Source organism: Monocercomonoides exilis (assembly GCF_001643675.1).
Source record: "Monocercomonoides exilis strain PA203 chromosome Unknown scaffold12-1864167, whole genome shotgun sequence".
In the NCBI taxonomy this organism is placed as follows: Eukaryota; Preaxostyla; order Oxymonadida; family Polymastigidae; genus Monocercomonoides; species Monocercomonoides exilis.
The window spans coordinates 766,003-786,938 of NW_027150557.1; the positions used below are offsets into that span (position 1 = coordinate 766,003).

Consider the following 20,936-nt stretch of genomic DNA (forward strand, 5'->3'; position numbering starts at 1 on the left):
GAACTTGATTTCCAGTTTGTTTTCTGAAACAACAACAATCATGTTGTTTGAGAATGAGAAAATTGTGGTTGAGTGATTGTATTCAATCTGATTGTTATTGCAATATGGATATTCAAATAGAATAATTGAATTTCAGTTCAATAAATGCAATTCCAACAATTAGCAAAGAATCTTTTCACATGTTTTGACAAATTTGATGATAAACAAAAAAAGATAATTTGTAATTTAATTGCATTGTTTGAACATCGTTTAAAAGTGATGTGAAATAAAGTGTTGTGATAAATTTATCTACAAACTAATAGGATATTGCTCGGTTCCAATATTTGTTGATTTGATGAAACTTCTAAGAATTTTTCGATTTTGAATTGTATTTGTTTTTTCTTTTTCTTTTTTCTCCATCTCCTCAATTGTTGTTTCCTTTTTTTCACAAAACAGTTTTGATTCAAGAATTAAAGTTTCAATCTGTTGATTCTCTGTAATTTTCACGAATCTACCATTTTTTGATCTGTTTCTAATATTTCTTTTTTTTCTAACAGTCTTTGTTTCAAAATCTGAGATGGTTTCTTCTTCTTCTTCTTTTTCTTCTTCTCCTTCCTCCACTTCTTCCACTTCTTTCTTTTCTTTCTCTTCTTCCACTTCTTTCTCTTCTTTCTCTTCTTTCTCTTCTTTCTCTTCTTTCTCTTCTTTCTCTTCTTTCTCGTCTTCATCATCAATTTTTCTTCTTTTTAAAAATTCAGTTTTATTTGTTTCAATCAATTTCTTCGTTAACCTTTTTTTCTTAAGAACTTCATCCAGCTCAGTTTCATCGACCATTTCATAATCTCTTCTTTTTTTCATTTCCTCTTTTTTCAAATAATAAGATGATAATTTGAATTTTCTTTCTTTATTCAAAACACTTAACATATTTTCAGCACTATCGTTGTAAGCACGAAGAAAAACATCCAAATTTTTCTTATCAATCTTTGATAATTCTTTCATGAATGCAGTTGGAGAAAGTCGATTGTTGTATCTGTATTGAAACTCGTAAACATATTCCTTTGTCTTTAAATATGTTCTCCCTCGTTTTGGAATATGATTTTTCAAATGAGACCAGATGCTTTCAATAGTCTGCGTGTAAACTTTTGGATTTTCTGGTTTTACAAAATTAAGAGTGTGATTTACGCTGTCTATAGTGAAGCCATTTTCACTTACGCAATTATACGCTGACCACTTATCAGACATTATTGTTGATGATCTTTCAATGTTTTTTTTTACGAAGTAGAAAATTGTATCTGCTTTTCTATCAGGAAGAAATTCAACAATCAATCTTTGAGGTTTTCCTTTTTCCTTTCTTTCGATGACACCCCATAACCACTGCTGTTCTGTGCACCTCCCCACTCCGTTTTTTCTTTTGTGTATTAAAGTTTCATCAATTTCAACAATACGATTATTACCAACTTTTTCCATTTTGCTCGTTTCAAAAAAGCAACATATTCTTCTCATCTTTTCATTAAATTTCACAACAGTTTTGTTTGCAACATTCAGCTCGAAAGTGACTTCCTTTATTGAATGCTTGTACCAAAAATGATATAAAAGAGATACAATTTTCATTGGTGATAAGTGAAATTCCATGAATATAGAATTATAACTCCAACTAAAAATTTTTCCACATTTTGAACATTTGTAGGCATAGAAATCGTTTTCCTTTTTGTGTTGTTTCAGCTCCATCATTCTGTCGCATTTCCAACATTTCCTATTTTTTCTGATTAATCCGTATTTTGATAGCAATTCAACTGCAAGATGATTTTTATTGTTTGATCGAATTAAAAACTCACTGAAAGTTGGTTCTTCTTCGAATATTTCGTTCTCGCTCATGTTTTTGAAAAAATTGTTCTGTAAATGATCAAAAATTCAAATATTAAGATAATTATAATGGAAAATTTTCAAAAAAAGATGTCCATTTGGAATTTGAATTTTTTATTAATCTTTGCATAAAATATTAATATTTTTATTTAAAAATTTGCATAATTTTTTTCATGGCCTCAATACAAAAAAACGAAAAAAAAATAATCAAAAACCAACATGATCACAGCGTTGTCTTCACTCATGAAAACAATGAGAACATTATTTCAAAAGATTAATCCTGTGTGATTATTGTGTTCTTTTATTTAAAAGTTTGAATTTGTTTTCCATTTTGTTAAATTTCAATTGTTTATTCACACATGCATTCTCAATTATTTTCAAATATACTTATATACATTTGAATTATGTTTTTCATAGCTTTATTTTATCGTTCTGGTCTTTTTCCACAAGTATGGAAAGGAAAGAACATTTTCTTATATCCCTTTTTCAATCAGCGCTCCACACATGTGAAAATGCTCAAGTCATGCATTCTCTCTTTAAGACTCTGTCTCAACCATTTTTGAATGAATCATCATCCAAAAAAACTGTGTCCAATGGAATGCGCTTGAACAATACACAATTCACATCCATCATCATATCCCTTTCTTCCACATTCTGTGTGTGCTCTCCACAACTTTCTTAACTCCACAACCGCACTCTCTCCATTCTTTATCTTCTCTCCCACAGTCTCTGCCTCATATTCCCCAAACGGAACATTCAGAGTCAAGCACTCCCAGAGCATCATCCCTATTGAAAACGCAACTGTTTTCTTTGTGGCATGCTTCTTGATCCCATTCAGCAGCTCTGGTGCCTTCCACCGCAAACATTCATATCGATTGTCTTCATCATCCTCAAACGCAGATGAAGGTGGCGGCGAGTCTCTTCCTCTCCTGCTCATCAATGAAATGTCAGAGGAAGAGGTGATAATGGTTGATGAAGAGATTGATGAAGAATCAGAGTCATCGGATGAAGAAGAGCAATCTGAGTGCATTGCAACTGTGATAATCATCTGCTCTGAGAACAGCACAATGTGTGGACTCAGATTAGCCAATGATTGAAGTGGATTTTCCATCTCATCAAACGAGTGGAGTGCTCCATGCACCACCCAGAACAGCAGATGGGCCCCTGTCACTTCCCGCTCCACCAGTGTCCCAATCGCCATCTCTTTTTTCTCATTTCTTCCATGCAAAAGCATGAACAGTGAATCCCTCAGATCCACAATCAGTTTCTCATGAGGCGATGAGCAGGCCATTGCATCCACCAGATTCGACATTGATGATGTGGTTGGGCACAGATCCTCACCACGAACAAATGTTGATTCTGCGTCTGAAGTGTCTGTGGTTGAGGTGGATGAAATGGATGGTGATGGTGTTCTCTTCCTCGATATATCATCTTCTTCCTCCTCGTCTTTCCACAATGCCCAATCAGGAATCTTATCTGAATCGCGTCCAAGGATATTTCCAGTGGAGCCACTCTCACTCAGCAAATGTTCAGATGATTCTGAATGGCCCAAGTTTTTATCATTCACTCTTTTCTTTATTCTTTCTTCATTTTTCTTCTCTGCCTCTCTTTCTGCTCTTCTCCATTGTTCCTCTGGAGACATCACCATCGTCACCATCTCAAAGGCCTTCGGATCCTTCTTCACTGATTCATTCACAATCTCTTCCAGTTCTTCTGTTCTTCTCTTTTGCTTTCTCCGTCGAACAACAAACATAATAAATCCAATCAGAACAATAAACAATGTCACAACTTGCACTATAACAACCAACAGCCATATCGATTTCCCTTCTTTTCCTCCTTCAACAATCCTTTCATTCTTATTTGTTTTTGTTTCATTTGCATTCTTCAGAATGAATGAATTTGTTGACGAAGGAGATTCTGCATTCCCAAACAAAACATGCACGCTCACCTCTATTTCATTTCCACAATTGCTGATGAGATCTTTTCCCACACTTCCCTCAACTTCTCTTTCCGATAAAAACCCATATGTATCAAAATCATAATTTTTAACCTCTTTCTTTTCTCCTTTTCTCTTTACAACTCTGAATGACAGATTGCATGGAACAAAAAGCAATCCTTTGAATGTCAGCTTCATTCGATCTGTCTCTTCTTTTGCTTCCACACTCTCCAACACAGGAATAAAGAATGGAGATGTCCTCTCAGAAATAATCCCTTCAAAACTGCACCCATCATTCAACATCCAAAGTGAAGTGTTTCTCTCCAATCCATCTCCTCCTTTCAAACTCATCACATTCAATGTTCCTGAATCTGAACATATGATATTTCTTCTCATCGATGGATATCCTTCAATTGATGGATTGTTATTCATAAACTCTCCTTTCTCAATTATCACATTTCCCCCACTCATCGTAATACCACCTTCTAGTGAATTCGATAATGTTGTGTCTTTCATCATCACAGAGCTATTCACAATATCAACAAGAGATCCATCCCACCTGCATATCTCTTCTTCTTCATTGAAAGTCTGTTCATTTCTTTCCTTTGAATTCCCATCAAAAATGCAACTGTCCATTTTCACATCTGTGCAATTCTCCAATTTCATCAATTTTCCTTTTGTAGTCTTTGAACTGACTCCACCTATTGTGCAATTTGCTAACTGAATTGTCTTTTTCATTGACAGGCAAGATATTAATGATTCTTCATTTCCTTCAACTGTGATATTTTCTGAATGAAACTTTTTCATATTTAATTGCCCACATTCATTAATATCCATCAGAGATTTTGAAACTGTTGAATTACAAATCGTTAATGAATCCATCACTGATGGAAGTGAAGATAAAAGATATAATGCAGATTTTTGAAGAATGAGATTTGACATTGTGCATTCCATAAGCTGCAATTCTCCTTCTGCCGTATTAATGATGTAAAATGGAATGTTTGCTAATTTTATACTTCCTTCTCCAGCCGATTGTTTTGAGTCAAATGAGCAATTTATAATCTCAAGAATTCCTCCTTCGGGTGACGTCAATGATTCATGTACAGAAGCGAAATTCGAATCAAACACAAATTTCACTCTCACCAATGAGACTGTTCCGATTGTTGTTATTAATGCCTCTCTTGTTTTTTCAATCCCTGATTTCACTTCAACTTTGCATTTATCTCTGTTCTTTAAGCTCAAATTCATTTCCTTCAGATTTATTTCTCCTTCAATCACACCCACTTCAACAATGAACATTTGACTGATGAAATCTGAAGTCAGATGCGCAATTCCATGTTCAATCGAATAACAAGGAAATTCATCGCTCCCACATCCCAATGTGTCGTGTCCATCCTTTGAAACAGACACCTCCACCCATTTCAGTTTTGAAAGAAACACTCGAAGATCCATTTCTTCATAAATCCCTTCTTTCCCAACAAATGCATTCCCATCATCCTTGTATTCCGTGCAATCAAATGCAAAACGCTCTGTCTTCACACTGTTCACCAGATTCCCACTCTTCACAAACATGTTCTTCCCAACTGTTGCTGAGCATCCAGAAAATGATATTGATGAGAGATGAAATCCTCCTTCATTTGAACTGCAATCCAGGTATATCCCTCCTCCTTTTCCTCCCTCACTCATATTCTCGCAAATACATCCAATAAATGAACTATTTTCAAGTGTCATAAATCCTCCTTCACTCAACGCTATTTTCATTGCTCCTCCTTTTTTGCTCTTCTTCGATAATGCCCCTTCTATCTTGCTTCCATTCATCATCATTTCAACTCCCACATTCCCTTCAAATACGGCTGCCTTTCCCTCTACTGCCACTCCACTGTCAATCTCCAATCCTTCCAGTGTGCAATTCAACAGTTTCACCTTGTATTCCTGTTCATTCATATTTGCTGAGGAAAGTGAAAATGAAAACAACGAGACAGATGATTTCGCATCTGAAATCGTGACAGAGTCCAGCTCAACCATCTTTCCCATTGATTTGATCAAGAAAAATCCAATTGTGTTTTGCTTCCCTTCAATCACACTCATTGCGCAGTTCGACATGTGCAACTCTCCATTTCGAGTGCTCGATTCAATCACTGCTGAAATTGTCCTTTTAAAACTCGATGGAACAACAATCCCAAAGAAATTTATTTCTGTCAGCGATTCTGTTTTCAGAATGCATTCTTCAGTTCCAATAAATATTTTCTTGCATTTTGCATTCTCTCTTATTTCAGAAGAAAATTAATAAAAATATAATGAAAATCGTTAAAATATTCTACAAATAAGTTAATTCATATGAAATTCAAACTTTGTTGGCCTCACCAGCGTTTCTTAATTCAAGATCATCACGGCATAACATTAATATCCTCAAACTGCACAAAATTGATCAGCTTAAAAATCATAAACAAAATTCATTAAGGATAGAATGAAATTTTTATAATCTTTAATTGCACACTTTAATAATATTTCTAAACATTTGATTTGTCTCAGATTTACAAGCTGGGGTTCAATTCTTGACGAAAGAAACAAATTTCTTATTTTCTGGATATTTAAAATATAATTGTGGGATTGATCAAAATATTTTAATTTTTTAATTTATTTTTTTAATGTTTTATTTTTTGAAAAATCATTAATATAATAAGAGTATATAATAATTAATAACGTATCATCTACTTTTTGTTTCAAAATTATCAATTTTTATTAAAATTTTGAAAAAAATACTCATATTTATGGGTCATTTTAAAAATTAGTTTTTTCTCAAGGATCAAAAAGAATTTCAAAATTCCAGTCCATACAAATGTTTTATTATTAATTCTACTTTTTATTTATCATAATGTTTAAAAGAATAATCAAGAATTGGAAAAGGACCTTAAATTCACCTATGCCAGCAAAACAACTGTTAAAAACATCGCAGGTTTTCTTGGATTATCGGAAACAATGGCCAGCAACAGCATTCGAGAGATCAGTCCATATTTGCTTTAAGTGTTGGACGAGATTTTCAAAAATCCGCTCAGAACTCCAAAGTTCATTTCCGAAGAATTTCCGTCTGTTTCCTTGCTTGTTGACGCAACCACTGTCAGATGTTCTGTTCCAGTTGGAGACTTTGATGATGCAAGGCAATTGTTTGATGGGAAACACAACTCTTACAGCATGAAAATAGAAGTCGCAGTATCAGCCTGGCCTCCATTCAAAGCGTTGTTTGTTTCGGACTCAGTTCCTGGTGGTGTTCATGACGTTACACTTTTCAAAAATGGCAAGCATTGGCATGTCGAATACCTTAAAAAACAGAAGAAAAAAAGCTTGGAAATTCAGTGTGCAATCAAAATGATAGTTGGTCAATAATGGCTGATAAGGGGTATCAAGGCCATTTCATTGATATCAACGTAATAACTCCCATCAAAAGAATTCATAAAGCAAACAAAATTTTGAATGAAAAATAATTCCAACGTTCAGGATCTGAATCCGTTTATTCTCTCTCTTCAACACAGCTTTCTTCTTTCTCTTCGACTCAGCCTTCTTCACTCTCTTCTCAACCTTCATTTAAGTCTTTATCTGTTTCTCCATTATTATCTTTTCCATCTGCTTCTTCATCTTCATCAATCTCTCCTCCAGCAGGCAATTTTTTCATCGTTCCTGCATCAGTTGCAACTTCTTCAACTCAATCAGAAACGTTATTCACAAAAGCCGGGATAAGCGTTATGACTGCAAAGGAAGTGGAAATTTTCAATAAGAAAGTTGCAAAACATTGTACACCTGTAGAATGGTTTTTCAGTCGAATGAAAAGATTGTGGTTCCGAATGTCAGAAAAAAACACAGGTCCACGAGAAGATTTTTCTGCTGATGTGAAGATCGCATGCAGGCTCACGAACATTGTGATCGATAACAACTCTTTAGAAGCTGATGATGGAATTTTTTTTAGAAAAGTTTCAGAATTGTCAAATAAAAAAGAAACGGAAAAAAAATTGATTCAAGAAAAAAATGCAAGCGCAAGCATGGAAAGAAAAATAATAAGGAAAGCCTCCAAATAATATGAATTTGAATATTATTCGACAAATATCTGAAGATCATATCATAAAAGAGAAATGGTTTTTTTTTATGATAAATATTTTTTGCAAGTAATTTTTAACGTGTTTTTTTTCATTAACGATGTTTGTTTTTGAAAGCACATAAATTGTATGTTTTTGTGTAAAAATTTTCTTTCAATATTAACTATAAATCCATTCTTTTATGAAATTTTGATGAACGTTTGGATCTCGATATGGGTCATTCTTTTTGAAAAGTCGCAAATGTTTGATTTCCAAATAAAAAAACTTTTTCATATTTTGCTCAAATTTTTGTTTCCACTCACAAATCTTCTTAAGAATGTGTGAAATAGCATTATCAAGAAATAGATTCCATATTTAAGAAGTTTGATATTTGTTAAAAATTTATTAAGCAAAATATGAAAATTTTTGATTTATTTGAAAATTGAACATTTGTGACTTTTCAAAAAGAATCACCCATATATCTTTGAATTACATAATTTTTTATTTGAAACACTTTCATTTAAAACCTTGATGAACAAGAATCACTTGACGAACCTGTTTGAAGGATATATATATCTGTGACGTATTTTTTTAATTTAAATGATTTGTTTTTCATATCAGCCCTTTCGATGCACTTTTCTTCGAAGCATTTTTATAAGCTTGCTGAACCTCACATCGAATATTTTATTTAATTTAATAAAGGATAAAAGGTACTTGACAGCATTTTGTTTTTAAATAAACATGTTCATTTCTGAGACAAGAATTTGCATAATGATTAAAGGTGATCATTTTATTTTTAATTCATTTCTGATTTCTGCTTTCTGTTTCTATGAACACTTTTATCGTTGCCTATGAAAGAGTTTTTTTTTCAATTATATGCTTTTATTGCAAAATATTTTTTATATTGATTCCTTTTGATGAAAAGAAATTAATATTTGACATTCTTTTCATTTAACAGTTATTGAATTGTTAAAAAAAGTTGCAAATTGAGATAACAACAAGATTATTGATTGTTGTTTCTAGAAAAGTTAATAACAACATATTTGTCATGAAGTTTGAAAAACAATTTATACTAGAATTATCTAATGAATATGAAAACAACTATTTTTACCAAAAAATTATGAAAAACTTACTTTTAAATTTGCAACAATTAAAACAAAAGTCAAAACAAAGTTTTCAAAAAATTCAATACTTCTACTAATTATTATAAATTTAAATGATCTTTTCTAATTCAAAATCTCATATTGATTTTTAATATTTGGGGGAAAATATGGACTTTCAAGCTTTTTATGCACAAAGCATGAAAAAATTGCTTCACTCATAACAATTTTTAACTTTCTCAGATTTCAAAATAAATTATTGTTTCATATCCTTAAACAGGCATCGTGAAAATAATAACAGAAAGTTTGCCAACATTTCACGTATGGTTAAAATGGACCCATTTTTATTGTGTATTTTGATCTCAAAAAGTCAATGAAAAGGACATAATTTTTCAATGAAAATACCTGAAGTGAAATATTTTTCCCCATTTGGCCTTTTATTTGAATTAAGTGGTCTTTATTCAAATTAACATAGGGTTATTAAAAAACCTCTATTTATTCAAATGATCCGATTAAATCTGCGTTGTATCTAATGAAACATTATAAATTGTAAATTTAAATTAAAAAAGGTGGATTTTGATTAAATAAGTCAATTTACTTTTTCAAAAGGTTAAAAAAATATTTCGATTAAATATTCAAAGTAAAGGCAGCTTCCGTTATAATCGAATTCGGTTATAATCACAAAAAATTGCACAAATAGGATTGTAATTATTACAAAGCTTTTCTGTATATTCATTTCAGAATAGTACTTAAAAGATAAATCCTAACCCAAATAATGTATGGACAAAATATAAAATGAATGTTTTTTCCTATCTTAACTTGAAATGTTCGATAAAACCCAATTCTCTAATCAATATAAAAATATTTTTATTTTGTTATCACTTTTAAAAATTTTCACTAACGAAAAAAAGTTCACAAAAAATAATTGAAAATAGAAAAACTTTCAACCAAAATCGAAAAATTATAACTATAAATGGAAATTATTTTCAAAAAAGAAAATGTCAATGAAAGAGAATATAAAAGAAGAAAAATATGGGTTATCCTTTTTGAAAAGTTCAAAATTATCAATATCTGGGTTTAATGAAAATTGTTATTATTTGATCATTTTTTGCAATATATTCACCAAACTTCTATGCAACTGACATATTTTCACATCAAATAGGAGTGCGTTTTTTTATTTGTAAAATTTTAAAGTCTAAAGAAAAAATTGCAAAAAACGATTTAATAATGACAATTTTTATAAAACTCAATTATTTAACATTTGCGACTTTTCAAAAATAACAATCCTTATTTTTATTTTATTTTTGTAAATAACCTTTTCTTAATTTTATGCAGTTGTTTTTGATAATTTTTAAACTATCAAACAAAAATAAATTCAAAATAATATTTGAAACAAAACAAAACAAAACAAACAAAACAAACAAAACAAACAAAACAAACAAAACAAACAAAACAAACAAAACAAAATAAAATAAAAAGAAAAGAAAAGGTTCATGTGTTATTCTTATTTAAATATTGACGCATATGTTTTGAATGCAGATTCAAAGAAATTTAGCATTTTTTTCAAGTTTTCGTTCATTTGTTTTGCCTTATTTGATAAGGATGATAAACATTGAATATTGGATAATTTTTGTGAGCAAAATAGATTTTCGAGAAATAATAGATTGAACGAATAAAAAAATTCCGGAAAATAATGTCAAAATTCAATTATCCAAAAATTTTAGCACTTGCGACATTTCGTAAAAAAAATCACACAAATATCGATTAGAGAATATTTGAATCTAAACCATAAAAATTATTGTTTATGTTTATGCCCATTTTGAATACCATTTTCAGTTAATCACTTTTGAATCTTGAAATACAAAAATAGAACAATATTTTCTTGTTCAAATAAAAACTTTGATCCATCGAAAATTTGTTCATCAATATTTAATAAAACGAAGTGGTTCATTATTAAAAAATAACTTTAAGCGAAAAAAAGAAAATTTTTAAAACAAAACAACACTCAAAAATATCAAACCAAAAAAAAAAAAACTCAAACTTCCACGTGCTAGTCTTTTATCAGAAAACAAACAAAACAAATTCAAGATCGTTTTCAAATATTTACCATTAAAAAATAACAAAAATGGAAGATGACATTTTTGAAAATGTCTTCAGAATTAGTTTTCATTCAAAAAAACTCATTGAAAATAGAAAATTTTGGTCCTGATAATGAAATTGGATTAGAAAATTTTCAAACACTTCTGAATGTGATTTGAACAAACAAAGAAAAAAGAATTGAAACTTTCAGGTGATAGGTGATTATTTTTGAAATCATAACTTTATTCATGGAATGCGTATTCTTTAGGTTTTTGTTACTGGTGAAAAAATCGAAATTCAAATCATGAATGGAATTTGATTATTTGAAAAGCAAAGCGAGATACAAGAAAGTCACAGAGGAATTATTTAATAGATCAAAGACTTTTCATAGTTCTTTAATGAATATTCAAAACTTAAAATCAAACAAACTTATTGATGGAAATTGTGTGTTTTCAAAAATAACCACCCAGACATTCAAACAAATAAATGGATGAACGAACAATTAATTAAATTCTTATTTCAAAAAAAAAAAAAAAAAAAAAAAAAAAAAAAAAAAAAGGATCGTTTTTATAATGAATGTTAATATGATAGATTAAAATAATTCATGTGTAGTAAAAAATTGCATCTGTGAAGGTGCATGTGCATAATAACTGAATTTTTATTTTTGTAATGTTCAAGAAGATGAATTTTCTGAGAACGACTTTGAAAAACAAAAAGAGAAAATTTGAAAAGTTCAAATAGGAGCTGATTTTGTAAGTTATCATTCTTTTGTTTGAGATTCATCAGGATTTAAATCTCTGTATAAAAAAATATATTTTGATAAATGAAAAATAATTAAAGAGCACCTATGTTTTATGCATTCAGCTAATGAAGCTAAAATGATGGAATATTTTTTTGAATATATAATTGACAGAAATTTTTCGATCAAGTCTCGAACAAGAGTTTGATTTTCAAAAGAATCAGATAAGTTGTTTTTTTTCTTCGTTTCTTCAAAATGAAGTTGAATGTCAAAAAATACAAATATTAATAAAAATTTCAAATGAAGTTGTTTTCAATTTTGTGAAATGATACAAAAAGAAAAACAATAAATGAGAACTACAAAATGAAATGAATTTCCTTATCTCAAACATTTACATTATCAGTTGATAATTTATCAGACAATCCAACAAAAATTATCGATAGAAAAAGGCTGCAAACAATCGTTTGCCAATGAAGGAAATTATTCATAAAGAAAAATTGAAATTATGAAAAACAGAATTATCGCAGAATTTCATTTCCTCAAACATTTACAAAATAATCTTCAAAACATTCTGATATGACAATAAGAAAATGCTTGTTAAAAAATGGAAGCACAACACTGAAGCTTGTGACGATATCTTCATATCCTTCTTCTTCTATTTTATCAAACATTTTCCTTTTGGTTGCCTTTCTTTCAGTCTCTTCAGTTTCATTGTCCTCCTTTTCATTCAACCTCCCGGAAAGATTCAGAAACAATTTCAAGCAGTTATATGAAATGCTGTCTTCCAAAGTTGATTGGCAGACTTCCTTCAAAATCAGATCAACGACTCCACTTTTCATCAATCCTTCAATATTCACATCAGCTCTTCCTGACATTCTTTCGAAAACTCCAATTCCTGTTGAACATATATCCTTTCTGCATTCATTTGCTAATCTGTAAAGCCGAACAAGAAAAGAAATCAATGACCCATAATCTTTTTCTTCAATGTCACTCCCGCTAAAGAAATCAAAAAGATTACTATGCCATTTCTTTATCATTTCTGATGCTGTTGGTTCCTTTGCAGTCTTTTCATTTTCCTTTTTCTTCCAATCCACGTAATGCGATAGTTCTTCCAATTCTCTCTCCGCCTCTCTCAAAAAATGCAGCTCGTTCATAACAACGCTTTCCATGCTTCTGTCTGCATAAAATCTATTTATCAAGAAATTCCAGGATAATTGATAGGCAAGTCGTGACATGTTTCGATGCTTTTGATGATATGTAATAATCTCTTTTATCTCTTCTAAATAAATTTCTTTATCTAAATTCTGCATTAAAATTTGCCAATCGTAAATAAATAAAGCAAAATTATTCTAAAATAAGACAACCACACCATCAAATATGCAACGTTGCATAATGCCATCAAAGAAATTTCTGCTTCTTTTTGAGTTTCTTCACTTTCTTCCTTGATAAAAGCAGCTTTTAAAAGGCAAGGCACAGTGATGGAATACAATTCTTTTTTATCTTTGAAATCATTAAGCAAATGATAACATTCGCAAAGCCCAATTAACAGCTCCTCGTTCTTTTTTTCCTTCTTATCTTCCTCAAAAATCATCGTCACAAATATATAATACAATAAAGTCCGTCTGAAACATGTAACAAAAATTTTGTTCAACGTTTTACAAAGTCCCATTCGCTTCAATAACAAAATGGCATTTTCCATCAAAATTTTTTTCTCATAAATCATTTTGCCAATCTTCTCAAACATTCCAATTGACAGAACAACTTTTAAATCTTCTTCATTCAACCGCTCAATTGACTCATTCATTTCTTCTATTTTTTGTTTTTGTGTTTCTTCTTTGCAATGTTCCAATTCAGAAAACAATTCTAAAAAACATAATTTGTTGTTGTTGAAAAGATCATAACATTTAAAAAGAAAGAAATATTAATTAAAACAAGAATACTTTTAAAAATTTCTGTTGGTTTTAATATCTATCATTTCGTGGAACGTTTCCATTATGAAACAAGATCATTTTGATGTTTTCAAAAGAAACCAAAAAAATTAAGCAAAGATAAAATAAAGTAATATTTGGAATATATTTTAGAAATTAAAAATGTTTTTCATTCCTCGTTTAAATTCGTGCTTGCGTTCATAGAGCTTAAAAAAAAGTTTAAAAATTGATTGATATTATGTTATAATTATGGAAGAAAAATGATCATTGCAAAACACAGTTCAATGTGCTAGAGAGAATCTTTTTAAGAATCTGATACAAATACTGCTTGAAAGCGAATTACAAATGAACGTGATTATCATTTCACAGCATATGAATAGATTTCTTGGAAAAATTTTGTTTTTCCGAGAGTTGAGAAAAGAAATGAAAACACCAAAGAAACTGTGAAAAAAAAAGAGAATAGAACGTGAATAATATTAAAGATTATAACAGAAAAGTGAAGAGAAGCAGCAAAGAGAGAAGCAGACAGAGATGCGAAAAAGTGAGAATGAGAAAAATTGAATGATTGTATCAAAAATGAAACAATGAAAGAAAGAACAAAATAATTAATTTGCAGCATGAAGAAGAAAAGCTCCACAAAATCCTGCATTCTCTCTTCTCCAACATAAATGATGCTTCTAAAAATTATTCCAAAAAATTCAAACAGGACAAATGGCACAAACAACAACAGAAAATTGAAATCGCACAATTGTTGAAGAGAACAAAAAATTCAAAGAAATTGACTGAAAATTAAAAACAAACAAAAACGAAAAAACATGAAAAAAATGAAGAACAACAAAAATTTTAAAAACAACAAAAATAATAAAATCACTCCTCTGCTTAAAAACTGGTCTTTGCCTCCGCTCTTTTGACCCATCACTTTTTCGTCTTGCTTTCCATTATCGTTGAAGAAGGGAGATTGTCCCTTGTTTGCCTTCCCTTCTTCTCTGGATCTTCCAGCTCCTCTGATTCTCCTGATTCATCACAACATATCTCAACTGTCGTCGTCATTCTCAAAGGCAGATGAAGGAGGTGGTGAGTCTGTGAATCTCTCGCTCATCACTGAAACATTGAGGAAGAAGAAGAGACAACAGTTAATGAAGAGATAGATGAAGAATCGGAATCATCAGAAGAGCAATCAAAGTGGAGGACAATGCAGATAACCATGTGTTCTGAGAAGAGAACAATATGAGGGCTCAAGTTTGATAAAGAGGGAAGTTCATCTTCCTCATCCTCAAACGAGTGGAGTGCCACATTTGCTACCCAGAACATGATCTGGACAGCTGTCATCTCTCTCTCTTGCAAACTCCCAATTGCCATTTCCTTTGTCTTATTTCTTCCATGCAAAAGCATGAACAGCGAATCCCTTAAGTCAACAATCAGCTTCTCATGTGGTGAAGAGCAGGCCATTGCATCCACCAGATTCGACATCGATGAAGTGGTTGGACACAGACTCTCTGATCGAACAAAAGTGGATTCTGTGTCTGAAGTGTCTGTGGTTGAAGTGGATGAAATGGATGGCGACGGAGTTCTCTTTCTTGTCTCTTCTTCTTTCTCATCAACCTTCTCCAATGCCCATTCTGGAATCTTGTCTGAATCTCTTCCCAAGATATATTCAGTCGATCCACTCTCAGATAGAAGATGCTCCGATGATTCCGAGTGTCCCAAGCTTTTCGCATACACCCTCTTCTTTATCCTCTCTTCATTCTTCTTCTCCGCCTCTCTCTCAGCTCTCCTCCACTGCTCCTCAGGCGACATTTCCATCGTCACCATTTCAAATACCTTCAGATCCCTCCTGATGTTATCATTCACAATCTCTCTCAAATCTTCTGCTTCATTCTTGACCTTCCTCCATCGAACAACAAAATCAGAATTATTTCAGTCGAGATTTCATTGTTGAAGCAATTCTTTAATCACCTTCAATCTTTAAAAGAATTTTCGCCTTACGCATAATAGGCTAAAAGTCTTCAAACATTAACGTTTGTTGGTAAAAACGAAAAGCAAATAGCTGAGGTGACAGATTGAATGAAAATCCAATCAATAATTTTTGATACAAAACACATTTGTTTCAAAAATTTATTCATTTTATCAGACACTTCTGAGGAAATGCTTTGTTGGTGCTTGCGCAAACAACTTGAAAGAAAGAAGAAAAATAATATAATAAAATTCAGTTATATTTCCTTTCTCTTTTACTTTTCTTTTTATCTCTCTTTTCTCTTTCCTTCGCTTTTTCGCCTTCCTTTTCTTTGTTATTTTCCATATTTTTCTGCTTATCTTCCGATGATGCAATTTCGTTGTTTCTTTTGCGGATAATGTCATCCAAGCGATACCTTTGCTGCTCCACGAAAAGAATATAAGGAGACACCCTACTAATTTCTGCAGTAAAGCAAAATGGGAATACAACTTTTTCTTCAGCAGAAGAAGGTGCAGAAGCTGTGACATTATTTGATTGTTGAGTTTCGCTTTGCGGAGAAGTTTGTGGAGCATCTGTGCAAGTGGAAGAAGAAGAAGAAGAAGAAGAAGAAGAAGAAGACTGGTTGCATTGCTGCTGTTGCTGCAATGAAGAGTCAGAACCTGAAATACAATTCCCTTCTGTTTGAATGGTTGCAGTCTGAAATTGATGGGATTCATTCATTTGTGATTCTTCAGGCGAATTTTGATGAATTCCTGTATGTTGCTGAACAATCAATTGAGAATTTTCTGTTTCCTTGCTTTCTTTAGTTGTTTCCGAGTTTTTTCGCAAGCTTGATGCAGGAATAGTAGAAGAAGGTTGAGAAGAAGAAGAAGAAGCAGAAGCAGCAGGGATTGAAAAAGATTGCGAAGTGGATGGATCAGATGAGCTCTCTGCAGTTGAAGAAGAAGAATCATTCTCTTTATGTGGCTGAGGCTGCTGTGGAGCAACTGTGCCTTGAGCCAAATAGTGATAAGAAAAGCGGAAGTTGTCGAAGTAGCGGATAAACAGACGCCGGCTCGCGATTGCAGCCGACGGGCAAGACGAAGCAGCGCCAACTGCATTGTCGAACGAAAGAGGACGCTCAGCTTCATTCCTTTGCGATTCATCAGGCGAATTCTGTTGTGATGCCGAGGAATTCAACTGGGTGTAATTTGACTGGCTGCTGGAGGCAGATTTGGGTAATAAGGAAAGAGGCGAAGGGATGTTAAAAGAGGATGCGATACTCATCAGATTGTATGTGAGAGGAGGAATGGAAAGAGGATCATCGCTCATTGGCTTTCGATGTCTGAACAGTTCGATCAGAGAAGCTTGGATGATGGGAAGCATGCGAAGTGGAAGAAAAGAGGGAAATATGTTGTGCTAAAAGGGAATTTAAATATTAGTATTTATTATAGATAAACAAAGAAACACATGAAGAAAGAAAAAATGAAGAAAAGAAATAATTTAAACATTAACAAAAAAACAAATAATAAAATTAAACACACATATTGTCCTTTTTGCTCAACTTGCCTTGCGATTTCAGCTCTAACAGACAGCCAAGAGGCGAAGAAAAACGCCAAAGTCAAGTTTAAGCAGGAATTAATGTGACGTGAAAGCAACTGATGTGAAGGAAAGCATGCAGAAGAAGCAGAGAACGGAGACGAAAGAGAAGTTTGTGAAACTTCTGAGGAAGAAGAAGAAGAAGAGAAAGAAGAAGCAGATAACGGTGCTGATGATTGCTGTTTTTCTGAAAGAGAAGGAAGTGGAGGAGCCGTTCGAATAATCCTCAGTTTTTCTGTCTCTCGCTCAATTTTTCGTTTGATTACAGAAATTTCCTTTTCCAGTTCTTTTTCTCTGTTATTTTTTGCTTCTGTAGCACTTTCTCCACTCTGCTTCTGCTGTCTGTTCGCTAAATCCCTTTGTTGCTTTATTCCTTTCAATTCTGATTCCAAAAGCGCTTTTTCTTTCTCCAGCCTTTTTCTTCTCACGCTGCACAGCTTTTCCTGAATCACCTCTCTCTCATTCATCCATTTAATCAGCGCCTCTTCAATCTTATCAGTCGGAGGGAAAAAATACCCTCTGAACGCTTCTGCCAGCCCAAACAGATTCGGCAGGATATTCGGTGCTGTTTTCATGTTAAAGCCGAGGGAATTGTTTGGAATGACAACTGTGAATGAAGGCGGAGTGCGCTGGCGAGGCTGCTCTTCGGCTTGTGTGTTTGATGCTGCCTCTGCTTCTGCTTCTGATGATGATGATTGATTTGTCGTTGTTTGAGCTTCAGCTGAAGAAGAAGAAGAAGAAGAAGACGATGATGATGATGTCGTTTCTGATGCTCCTAGTCGCTCATTAGATGATCCATCCACAGTTGGAGTTGGCGAAGATATAGAAGAAGTTTGCCCCTCCATTTTCTGAGCTTGTTGTGCCTCTTGAGCAATCTGTGATAAGAAGGAAGTATTTTCAGAACCTTCTTTCAGCGTTAAAGAAGTCAAAGAAGAGGAATTTGAAGAAGAAAGCGGATTTGGAGAAGTTGGAGAAAAGGCTTCTGCTTGTGAAGAAACAGCAGACAGAGAAGGAGAATCAGAAAGAGAGCGAATTGAAGATAATGTTGAGTGCAAAGAAGGGCAAGTTGACGAGGCAGCTGAGGTGTAATTTGCAGATGAAGTGACGAATGTTTGTGAAGTGTGCATTGAGTTCTGTGGAATGTTTGATGGAGATGCAGAAGCAGAGTAAGCAGAGGAAGAAAGCATTGGTGAGGATGATAATGATGGAGATAGAGATAAAGTGCTTGATGGTGTTGAAGTGGCTGAAGTGGATGCTGAAGTGACAGTCGAAGAACAGGAAGGAGGTGAAAGTGAAGGGGAAGGAGATGAAGAGGCAGATGGAGTTACAGATTTGACTTCCTTTTGTTCTTTCTTTGTTTTATTATTTCCATTCTGTTTATTTTTTTCATTCTCCGCAGCTTCCGCTGCCTCTGCCGCTTTCCTCTCCTCCTCCTTTTTCAGCGCCTCCTTTCTCAATTTCTCCATCCTAATGCGCCTTTTCTCCTTCGAGTCCCACACGCGCTGTGCCATCTCTTCTTCACCCACCCAAACGTCGCCCATCATCAGACACAGCAGCTGAAGAGACGCCAGATGCTCAGCAGGGATGCTCCACACAGCAGAAGCCAGTCTGAACAGGTAGAAGAAGTCCAGGCGGCTGAAAATGGATTCGCGGATAAAGAATGATAAGTTGGTTTCAAGCACTTCCATGTTGGTCTGATTGGCGAGCTTGTTGGTTTTCTTCTCTTCTGGTTTTTGATCTTTCGCATTCTCTTTTTCAGCTTCATTATCTTTGTCTTTGTCTTTGCCTTTCCCTTCTTCTTTTTCTTTCTTTTTCATTTCATTTACCTCTTCTGTTTTGCTTTCTTCTTTTGTTTTTCCATTGCTTGTATCTTCCGTTGGCTGCTCTTTTTGTTCACTTTTCTTTTCATCCTTTTTCTCTTCTGCCTCTTCTCTCGCTTTTGCCCTCTGCTTTTCCTCTTTTGCCTGCTGTTTGATCTTTTTGTGCAGTCGTTGATAAGTTGCATCGTTTTCATCAAAGTCATCTTCATCACAGAGCATCCACAACAAATCAACCAGCCGCTTTTCTTCGTCTTCTTCGGGGCTTGTTTCTCGGGGTGGGATCGGAATTGGCTCAAAATCTGCTTCATTTTTCTCCGTGTTTTTGTCTTCTTCTTCAGAGTCAGAAAGATCTTCATCTTCTTCTGGTAATTTATTGCTTTCTTCTGCTTCTGTAGGCTGAGCATCGGATGCGTTTTCGTCAGTTTTTTTCTTCATCGATTTCACAACTTTGCGCCTGTACTCCTTTTCAATCTTTTCCAGTTCAGCTCTCCTGCCGCATGAGACGGCAATAACAAACTCCACAGCAGAATGCACTGGAATGAGATTTGGTGTCAACATGCCAAGAAAAGTGCACAGAACATAAATACACATTGAGACGCTGGAGCCATCGGGCAAGTATGTCAGTGGGTCTTATGAATGTTTTATAAGGCGTCAGAAATCATAATTATCGGAAAAATCAAAAAATCAAAATTTTTTAATTAAAAACCCGTGATTCTATTGAAATGGTTAAAGATTAATACCCGTCAGAAAAAGATGTACTGTCTTCGCAAACAGATCAACTGTTATCATTGAATTTGGGAAGCACGGAGCTTCTTGAAATAGCAATGGACAAACGTTGTCTGGAGATAGTTTTGAAATTGTTCCAAAAAAAAAAATGAAGAATATTTGAAAAAGAATAAAGTTCATACAATGTGTTCTTGAAAAAGCAGATCCTAAAGAAATCAACCAAAACGGTAAATATTCGAAAGATGAAATCTGTGTACGCTTAACTTCAATTTTATGGAGTGTTCCAAGTGAAATTTGTGGAAGGGTTGAAAGCGATTCTTCAGAAGTTTCAGAACTTTTTGACAAAATAGGAGGATGCATCTGCATGTGCCGAATGATTTTCTTTTCTTTATCCATTCTGTATAGACACGACTCGAGTTGAATTTCGTTTATGGAAAGAAAAGATTCCAAAGAGTCACAATAACTCAAATAATGCATTTTAACTTTCAATTCCTTTGGTAACGAAAAAGACCTGAACGAGGACAAAAACGAATTTGATGAAATCGGACCAATAACATATACTGCTTCCATTTTAGAAGATATTTCTTTTGGAAGCTTTTTGTAGAATGTCTTAAATTCATCAATTGAGAAATGAAAGCAAGAATTTTGAAAAAATTGCGTCAGCAACACAATGAACGGTTTTGGGTACTATTTCAACAGCAATTAATACACAGTTATAAAGTTTAACAGGGATGAAAACAAACGATTTCCATAACAACAAGCATCAATGCAAGAATAACATGTTCCAATTTCAAAAAATCATTCACTGCATGAGCTTGAATTGCAATAATAGGTCTATGAGCCAAGTCATATCCACATCTTTTCACGGGCCTGTGAACTTGTAAGGATGAGCCTTCATATGCTTCAATCAAATCTAAAAATTGATGAAAAACAGGATCTACATCTTCTTTTTTAACATGTTCCAAAAATTTGTTGTCGTATTGAAGGTACTCCATGACTGGCACTTAACGAATCCCAAAGAGTACCTTCACCTTCTCAAAACAGCAAAGAAAAATATTTAGATCAAAGAATTTTTAAACTTTCATTTTATTAGAAAATAAACTGACTTTGTTATTTTTTTCTAAGTTCATGTTTCACACTCACACATAATACATAATGAAAAATGTT

At 33.1% G+C, this 20,936-nt stretch overlaps 4 protein-coding genes across 4 annotated transcripts; all 4 read right to left on the minus strand.

Moving 5' to 3' along the window:
* Positions 1-288: 288 nt before the first annotated feature.
* MONOS_15354 (putative ISXO2-like transposase domain) lies at positions 289-1,446 on the minus strand (the record flags this gene model as incomplete). Its single annotated transcript, XM_067868224.1, has 1 exon — positions 289-1,446. The coding sequence occupies one exon, from the start codon at positions 1,444-1,446 to the stop codon at positions 289-291; it is 1,158 nt and encodes a 385-aa protein (XP_067731189.1).
* A 390-nt stretch (positions 1,447-1,836) lies between these two features.
* Positions 1,837-6,296, minus strand: MONOS_15353 (uncharacterized protein; the record flags this gene model as incomplete). The annotated part of the gene is made up of 3 exons (XM_067868223.1): positions 1,837-6,044; positions 6,194-6,210; positions 6,276-6,296. 3 exons carry the CDS (start codon positions 6,294-6,296, stop codon positions 2,414-2,416), a joined length of 3,669 nt encoding a protein of 1,222 aa, XP_067731190.1. The 3' UTR covers positions 1,837-2,413.
* A 5,766-nt stretch (positions 6,297-12,062) lies between these two features.
* MONOS_18586 (uncharacterized protein) lies at positions 12,063-13,385 on the minus strand. Its single transcript, XM_067871618.1, has 2 exons — positions 13,133-13,385; positions 12,063-13,067 (listed from the first exon to the last, which is right to left on the minus strand). Exons 1-2 carry the CDS (start codon positions 13,352-13,354, stop codon positions 12,303-12,305), a joined length of 987 nt encoding a protein of 328 aa, XP_067731191.1. The 5' UTR covers positions 13,355-13,385; the 3' UTR covers positions 12,063-12,302.
* Positions 13,386-14,789: 1,404 nt separating this feature from the next.
* MONOS_14923 (uncharacterized protein) lies at positions 14,790-20,764 on the minus strand (the record flags this gene model as incomplete). The annotated part of the gene is made up of 6 exons (XM_067867763.1): positions 14,790-15,430; positions 15,924-17,043; positions 17,169-19,672; positions 19,784-19,882; positions 19,952-20,456; positions 20,513-20,764. 6 exons carry the CDS (start codon positions 20,762-20,764, stop codon positions 14,790-14,792), a joined length of 5,121 nt encoding a protein of 1,706 aa, XP_067731192.1.
* Between the last annotated feature and the right edge of the window lie 172 nt (positions 20,765-20,936).